The sequence below is a fragment of the Pempheris klunzingeri genome, chromosome 1 (genome assembly GCF_042242105.1).
Source record: "Pempheris klunzingeri isolate RE-2024b chromosome 1, fPemKlu1.hap1, whole genome shotgun sequence".
NCBI classification, from domain to species: Eukaryota; Metazoa; Chordata; class Actinopteri; order Acropomatiformes; family Pempheridae; genus Pempheris; species Pempheris klunzingeri.
This window is the reverse complement of record NC_092012.1, coordinates 24463733-24472460: the sequence shown is the minus strand read 5'-3', so window position 1 is coordinate 24472460 and position 8728 is coordinate 24463733. Positions and strand designations below refer to the sequence as shown.

General features: G+C 40.8%; 1 protein-coding gene across 1 annotated transcript in view; it reads right to left on the bottom strand.

The window, feature by feature from the left end:
• Nucleotides 1-505: 505 nt before the first annotated feature.
• The window catches only part of cd276 (CD276 molecule), a 553579-nt gene continuing 545356 nt past the window's right edge, over nucleotides 506-8728 (bottom strand). Inside the window, exons 7-8 of the mRNA XM_070829325.1 lie at nucleotides 6288-6326; nucleotides 506-1353 (exon numbers count right to left, since the gene is read on the bottom strand). Coding sequence (XP_070685426.1) covers nucleotides 6304-6326 — 23 coding nt within the window. The 3' untranslated portion in view covers nucleotides 506-1353; nucleotides 6288-6303. The remainder of the gene's footprint in view (nucleotides 1354-6287; nucleotides 6327-8728) is intronic.

Below are 8728 nucleotides of genomic sequence, written 5' to 3'. Positions count from 1 at the left end.
AGGGGCTACTATAAAGAGAGATCTGTGCATTTGGGCACAGCCTGGGGTTTGATCACAGTCTCATCTAGCTTAGGACACTGTATGCTTGTGTGCTCCTAAGCATGTGTGTGTGGGTGTATTGGGGAGAGTTGTGCATTACTTATACATGTCAGACTTGGTGCAAGATAGCTAATTCACATATGACAGCAACAAACAATCACAAAGAAAATCCATTATTCAAAACAAGTAAAATGTTAGGGATGACTGAGCATCTGCAAACAACCTGTCAGTGTTGATCTGCATGTAAATTAAACGTTTGTATTACTTTGACCATAATTCATGTTTTGCTCATTATGTAAAACTGACCAGTCAATAAATCAAGTACTTGGAAAAGTAAAACAATGCAGCAATGTCAGTGAATACATTTCTGTAATAAACTTGACTTTGCTCAGTCTGACCAAGCACAAAGTGGCCTCAGACACTGGACTAATAATTACCAATTACCACGCAGTTTCAGCATGTCTCTTTAATGTAAATAAGCAGTTGGTATCTGACACAAATGGCTTTGGCATTCATACACGGACATATGGCACAGGGACGTGCTCAAGGATCTATAAAAAAGCAATAAAACTGCCTTTACAGCACATAGCCCGGAAGAGATAAAACATTACACACAAGCATCAGAAACTGGCTGCAATAGTATGTGTTAATTAAAAACAATATCTTACATATAAAGGTGTCAGGTCAGTGAAAAAATGTGATTGTATCCCATGTGCCATTTGCAATTTGTTAAAGCTTAGCCGGCATTCAATTTCAATTCCCTCAAGTTACTGAATATAGGAGAGCAGCACACACTGCCAGGTGCAAGTCAATCCAGTGACAGACAGTAATTAGCAAGTGCAGGAGTGATGGGAGAGCCAAGCTCTCTCCCTGGCAGAAAAACACTGACGGCAACTGAGACAGGGTCATCTTTTTAGGTGTCTCACTTCCTGTTAGACAGGAGATCTCTGGCACGTGCCCCATAAAACCCATACAGAGTGATGTCAGTGTAAGAGAAAAGATCCTGTGGCATCTTGTGTTTTTCAAACTGAGCTTTTCTTTTGCATACCGCATACAACACAGCCCACTCAACTGCAGTCACGCATTGCTGCCACCTCCAAAGGAAGGGAGGGCAATAGAAAATAATGGCACATGATGTGTTTGTTCGTTTTGAAACTCAAGGGAAAGTCTTTGAAAGAAGATGATGGACTCATCTTCTGCTCAGTAAGGCTTTGACATTGTAGAGGACACTGGAAATAGTCTCCAGGTTAATGCATAGGTGGAGTGGGATTACCCACCAGACTCATCTCCAGTCCACCGTCTGGCCGCCGACTCCTGGAAAAGGATACAAAAAACACTGAGTTTGAAGTCAGGCTGTTCACCTTGGGAGAAGTTGTTTGCTTTGAAAGATAATGAAACACTGCAACCTGCACACATAACCAACAGTTAACCCAATAACTAAAGCAAGCAGAGGTCATCAAATAACATTTGGCATGCAGATTTTTAATACCTTTCTATCATTATTATAAGTAGTGGTAAAAATTTGGCCCTATTAAATCATCTGTCAGGCCAATAGGGAGCTGTTACCAAAGGTGCTGCAACCTTAAAGTCTCTTTCCATCTAGACACCCTCCTCTCTGTATCACAAGCACTGAGCTTCTAATGTTTCTTCTCTCTTGTAGTCCCTGTGGACCATCGTTAAACAGGTGGTGGAATTGAATTATGTCACACGTAAATCTCTCTTACTTAGGGGTTTATAAGCAATATATTTTGCTACATGCATAGAGGTTTCATTTTTAGATATGCTCATGTTCTGTCCATTAGCTGTACTTCTCTAAACTTCTAATGAATCTTTTGATTTAAATATCCTGTAACCTGAATGGCTGTCACTGTGCATCTGTATTCTTGTGTTTGAAGCCTTCATTGTGTCTATCCTAATACAAAAATACATCTACAAGTGAGCTTTTCCTACCTTGTAATTGATGCTTATTATTGATGCTTACTATCGTCCTTTTATTACATTTTACACATGACAGGCTGGTGTGATATGGATAAATCCTACATGAAACCATAAGGCCATTACTAACCGCTTCAGAATGTCAAAGCTAAATGATAGGAATCTGTGCAAATTGCAAAGCTTGCAGAGTAAGGCATGTTTTATGGAGCAGCGCTGCATTTAAAAATGTAGTCTGGTTTCCATTTGCTGTCAGAAGGTAATCCAACCTACCACTTTATCTATCAACTAAATGAGCAGGACACACATGCATTTCCTCATCAGATTCAAATCTACCCCTCTGCCCCTGGAGAGATCTAAGGACCTGTATTTGAAAGAGTCCATGCTAGCCATTAAGATACACTGGAAGAACGTCTGCAGCACAGTAATATAGAATCTTACAAAGCAAGAGGAATGATCATTTTAAAAAGATCTTTTTTCCCCCCCAAAGATTAACAGTGGAAACTGGAAACACTCCAATGTAACACTTAAACAATTAAGTTCTCTCTCTCTCTCTCTCTCTCTGAAAACAGCAGTGGCAAGTTAGAACCATTTCTCGAACACCTGAGACACAAGCTGATGGACAGATTCATTTAAAGCAGGTACACACTCCTAATATAGGAGATTGTTCACGTGAAATATACACCAGCAAAGTGGATTCAATCTAATGGACTGTTGTGCCCACACTATTCCTATATCTTTCCTCATTAACACTGATATGTAGGTGCCATATCTCATTCTCCCTGGTAGAATTCTTCCATATACTTAGTAAGTAAGTAAGTTAGTAAAGCTTATTTAGTATAGCACTTTTCACAGAACAAAGTGCTTCACAGGAGTAAAAGAAAAATAAAATATATGATAAAATCATGGATATGATCATAAAAATAGTAAAAGAAACAAAAACAAATCATCCAGAAAGAAACAGATCTAAAACGCACTAAAACACACCAATCATAACTCATAAATGCTAGACAGCAGGAGGCGAGAAAAAGGCCAGTTTAAATAAATGTGATTTCAGCTGCTTTTAAAAAGCATCAACCGAGACTGCGGATTGAATGTCTACAGGAAGGGTGTTCCACAATGTCGGAGCCACCACTTCAAAGGCACGATCACCTTTCGTTTTAGTCGAGTGCGAGGGACTGGCAGTACACCCTGGTCAGAGGATCTCAGAGACCTAAAAGTTGTACGGATGAAACAGCTCAGAGATGTATGCTGGTGCAGCGCTCTGGACCAATTGTAGGCAGTCGAGAGACGACTTGGTGAGGCAGGTGAAAAGGGAGTTACAATAGTCCAACCGGGATGATATAAAAGCGTGAATAATCATCTGAAGCTCAGATTGTGAAACAATGGGCCTAAGTTTAGCAATGTTTCTTTAATGAAAGAGGCATGTCCTAGTCAATGATCCGATGTTTGATTCCGATTGATAAAAAAAAATGTGGCATGATCGAATATAACACACAGATTTCTAAGCTTGGATTGAACAGCTGAAGAGAGGGGGCCAATACACTGGGCAACCTTGGAGGCTACACTATATGAGGCGATGATAAGGACCTCAGTCTTGTCTGTATTCAACTGTAAAAAGTTGTTTGCCATCCAGTCCTTAATGGCAGACAGACAGTTGTTCAAGACAGCCCATTCGTCAGTCTCATCGGATTTAAAAAAGATACAACTGGATGTCATCAGCATAACAATGATAAGAGATACCCTTAAAACTGGAGATAATGTCTCCTAAGGCAAATAATATAGGGCACAGGACAGAACCCTGAGACTCACCACAGGAAAGAGCAGCTGATTTAGACATGTAGGGACCAAGTGTCACAGAAAAACTAACATCATTATATCATTACAGACTCTGAGAAGAGCTGCTTCAGTGGAATGCTGCTGACAAAAATCTGATTGAAATTCATCAAAAGCGTTGTTGACTGCTAAAATGGCAGCTGTTTAGCAACAACTTTCTATAATATCTTACAAATAAAAGGTCACTTGGATATAGGCCTGTAGTTTTGGGGAAGATATGGATCAAGGTTGTCTTTTTTCAGAAAAGGCTGTACAGCTGCATGTTTAAAATTAGCTGGGACACAACTAGATTGCAGAGAGTTATCTAAAATAGCGAGTAGGCATGGACCAAGGGACCCAACTGCAATTTTGAACAAGAAAGTTAGTATAACATCAACAGGGCTTGAGGAGGTTTTCTTACTGCCCACCAGATCAATGAAGTCTTGCAGAGAAATTGGTCTTGGTCCAAAATTGATGGAAGCAGACGTTCCCGATTATGGAATCACCAACTATTACTGTAGTTGAGGAGAAGAGCGACGAGCAGATGAAGCAGTTGGTGTGGACTTTCTTGGACAAAGCCTTGGAGATTGCAAGCGGCGAGAAAGAGCAGTCAGGCTGTGGAGATGATGGGTAGATGGAGAGACCCGCAGCTGGGGGGAAATCCGGGTCGTCCAGGATAGAATTTGTTGTTGTTAGTCAGCTGGAGGACCTTAGTTGGATTGGGACGAAAGAGAAGCTTCTCACCATGCTTACCCTTATAGGCAGTAGTCCATGGGCCTTGGGCTTAGCTCGCAGCTGGGTCCAGAAGTCAGCAGCCCGGGCAGTGGTGGCATCTGGACATGAGACAGTGGAGTCCAGTTCTCCGGTAGTTGACGTTGATGTAGTGACAGCTGGTCCCACGGTAACTTGAGAGTTCAGGATCCGTTCTTCATCCCTAATTTCATACAAGGTGGACATTCTCCCTTCCAACTCAGATACTTTCTGAGCCAAACAGAGACAGCTGTCACATCCGGATGGTGAGGTGAGTGGGGGCATAACTGATAGAGGGTCCGGTGGTGGTCACTTAGTGAAGTGAAATGGTGGAAAAGCCAAAAATGGGGAAAGGACAAGATACCACGAACAGCCGATTAGCTTAGCTTAGTACAAAGTCAGGTTAACCTCAACTTTTTGTTAAAATGACTCGTTTGTTTACTGTGTGTCTCAGGTTTAGACAAACAACCTGAGAACTGGAGCGCTTCCTGAAACAGTTTTAGGCAGGTTTAGGCCCTCATTCTCCCATGCCAAGGAGGAGGAGGCCTTGAGGAGTGTCACACCTAAGGCCTGCTGCATTTTGACACAGAAGGAAAAACAACAAAGCAACTGTCAAAAAGACAGACATGAGAATATGACTGGTCTTGATGATGTTTTCGGAAAATGAGCAAGCAGCTAAACCTTGTTGATACTTTAACATCACTGCCAGATGATCAAACACGCCATGAAAATGAATCTGGGCAAGAGTGGATAATTATGAAGTACAATGTATACTGTTCATACTGGATATACAGACCTTATGGACGCGTATAAATTCCAACAAATGCCTAACATGCCTCAAAACATAGCAATGGAATGATCCAATGGGAACTGCAGAACACAAATGGCGGGGTGTGGGGTATAGTTAAATAGCGATTAGTATCATCAACATGGCAAGAAGCTTAAGATGCTATTATCATTAGGCCTGTAATAATAATGCATGTAAATACATAGCCTTCAATAAACTGTGTGGTATATGCCTCCACATTTACTACCAAATAAAGTTAAGTATTGCATTGTCTCTATCTTTCTCTGCCCTCTGCCCATGTTTTTGTTAGTCTAGAGAGGTGTCACTCAACTTCCTGCATGTTAGATAACTCTTGAAGAACAAAACCATGAGGTGGGAGTTGTGGTCTATACTGCAAGTCTTCTTGTCAACAAAAAAGTAAAACTACCACAGAGGAATAGTTTAGCATCAAAAAGTTGGTGGCAGTGTCTGTGACTCTCTATAGTGTTAGCTAGAGTGCGTAGCTTGCCAGTGTGATAGTGAGGATGGAATCTTCCATTGCAACATTAATATGAATGCTGGCTGGTACGGGTGGGGTTAATGGGAATTTGGCTTTTATTTTTTTTCTTCTCTCTCTCTAGCTATTACGGCTCTAAGTGTGAAAACCAAAATGGTGTGCAGCAGCTTCTCACCGAAAAGTTGGCAGATTGAAAACTTCATAAGGATGACAATGAATATTAATTGTTTCAGACAGAAAAGCTGCCACACACCTTAAAATGTTTACTATTAAATACAGTGGCTTTGAGCAGGCCAGGAAATTTAAATTAGATTTTGTCATTTCAACTACTGAACCTGTGATTCCTTAAATTAAAATGTTAAGACTTCTTCTTAAGTCTGCTGACTTAAGAGAAAAAAGTGTGGCAGCTGAGCAACACATAATGTGCGCTTAAAGATGCATTGATGTTATTATCGAAATCACACTCACCTTTATTCTCTTGGCTTTATCTTTTCAGCAGTGTCATGGCTGAAGTAAAAAGAACAAACAAGAATTATTACTTGAGCTCAAAATACTGTCTTGTTAAAATGTCATTTTAAGTGGTCATGTTAGCATCAATGTAACTTTTATGTCTATTGTGTCATGGACCAGAGCATCATTACAAGCTTGGTAGTTGTTAGCATGTCCCTTCTCCTTCAGCAGCCTGCCTCCTCCTCATCTGCTCCATCTTTGTGCACCAACCTTGCCATGGCTATCAGGAGGCAGAGGGCACATCTCCCTTATTTAATTTGTCACAGCAACTGAGTGCTCATGTGGAACTAAACAGGGGAGGCAAAGTGGGGTAGTGGGATGGACAGGCAATCTCCCACTGGGCCTTGACTGTGCTGTATAAAAGGAGTGTAGCAGATGAGGTATAAAATGTGAGGAGAAATTTCCCCAACAACTGGCAATCTCCTTCTGTAATCGCACTTTATCATGTTAAGGATAGGAAATATATAGGAATAACAAAAGAATAGAGCAACAACAATTTGTACAGTTAGTGAATTCAGTGTTATATTAAACCTATATCATTAATGTGACACCAGCTTCATAAACATGAGTGCTGCTTAAATAATGTCTGCGCAGCTACTAAGCAATGATAGTGCAGAGAGCTCTTTTACTTAGTGCACTTGAAGTTATCCAGTGGCCCACATCTAATAATGTAGGCAACATAGATGCTCTGTTTACATATCTTTAATCAATAATGTGTGACCACTGGGAGAGCCAAGTGGTGTTTGTGGTATGTGGTGCCACTGAAAAGGGACGGCATGTCAAGCAGAGCTGCCTGGGGCTGCTTTCCTCTCTATTCCCACTCTAGCAGAGTGGAATGGTGTGTTGGTGACCTGCAGGTCTGTCGAACTGGGTTATGTCATAAGAATACCGCATGCAACTTTTTAATATGCCTTGGTCTAGTTTGTTCTTCATTATCATGACCCACTATCATTTTCTCATTTAATGTACACTAGTTCTGCTCAAGCACTCTAAGCTACCTCCTTTATTTTAGCGACCTTCTCACTAATTCCAAATTTGTTTAGAATTTTAGCATATAAACTGGCATAGCCGCTAACTCAGCTTAGCAGTTGATGATGGCTTCTCTCTCTCCCTCTTGCCTTGCCCTCCTACTGTCTCTTGCTCACTGTGACACCTTTTGTTACTCCTCTGTCTCCTTTACTGACAATGGTACTTTATGGTAACTCAGTGATAATAAATGTAGTTTATTTGCTGGTGCTGGAGGTTAGGTTATTTTATTAACTGGAAGTGTGGCTCCACAGCATGGAAAATCAATCGCTAGTATCTGTAGTTAGTCAGCCCCAGGTAGCTGGTGTATGCTGAAGTATCGTAGAGTTTATAGCAGGGGACAAAGCGTTTAAAAATATTTCTATGTGAACTCTCAGACTTTTATCAATTGTAGTCCTTTGTACAGATAAAGTAATTATAGTAGGTGACATTAATATTTGTATTGAAGATGATAATAATGGCGTTAGCACTGAGTTCATCTTATAATTGGACTCTCAGAGTGTAAATTAACCCACTCCCTGTTTGAAACCACACTCTCGACCTTGTTCTGGTATATACCATTAAAATTGAACATTTCATAGTCTTTCCACAAAATCCTGTTTCATCAGACAACCACAGGCTCACTGTGAGTGACACTCGACTCCATTGCCACTCTAAAAAAGAAGATAAAGATAAAAAGATAAGAGCTGAGCTCCATGGTATAACTTTGATAGAATCTGGTTTAGTCTTGCAAGATAGTCTTAAAGCATATAGTATGGCCCTCTGTTATGCTAGAGCCGCCTCATTAAGAGAGTACTATAAAAACAGCCCTACGTTCCTTTTCAGCAAGTTAGACAGGACTGAACTGAACTCTATTGATCCATATATTCCTATGGAACTCAGTAGTAATGACTTCATGAGCTTTTTTAATGATAAAAACTCTTATTAATAGACACAAAGTCCATCACCCCCTGCCCTGAAAAGGCTCAAATTTAACCTCACACCCCCCCGTGCACACAAAAATTAGACATGGAGTTCCATGAGCTTCTTTATTGGACCAATATTATTCACCTTATATATATTTCCCCATGACAATATCATCAATTATTAACATCATTTTCATTGTGGTGCAGATGATACCCAAATGAAGCACTGCACTAGTTCATGCAAGACACGGAGTCATGTACCCCAGCTGTAATCAGCTGACAGCCGTTCCTTATTAGTCTCGCCAATCACGACCCATTCCTACAACAAGGCGGGCCGTTTAAATATGATTCCCCCCCAACACATGCACTGCTGCTACTGGCAAAGCTTTGAACCAAGGTAATGAAAATTATAGGCTGTTACCGGCTAGTTCCATTCCTTACCATCTCTGTGCCCACCATGTCTCATCT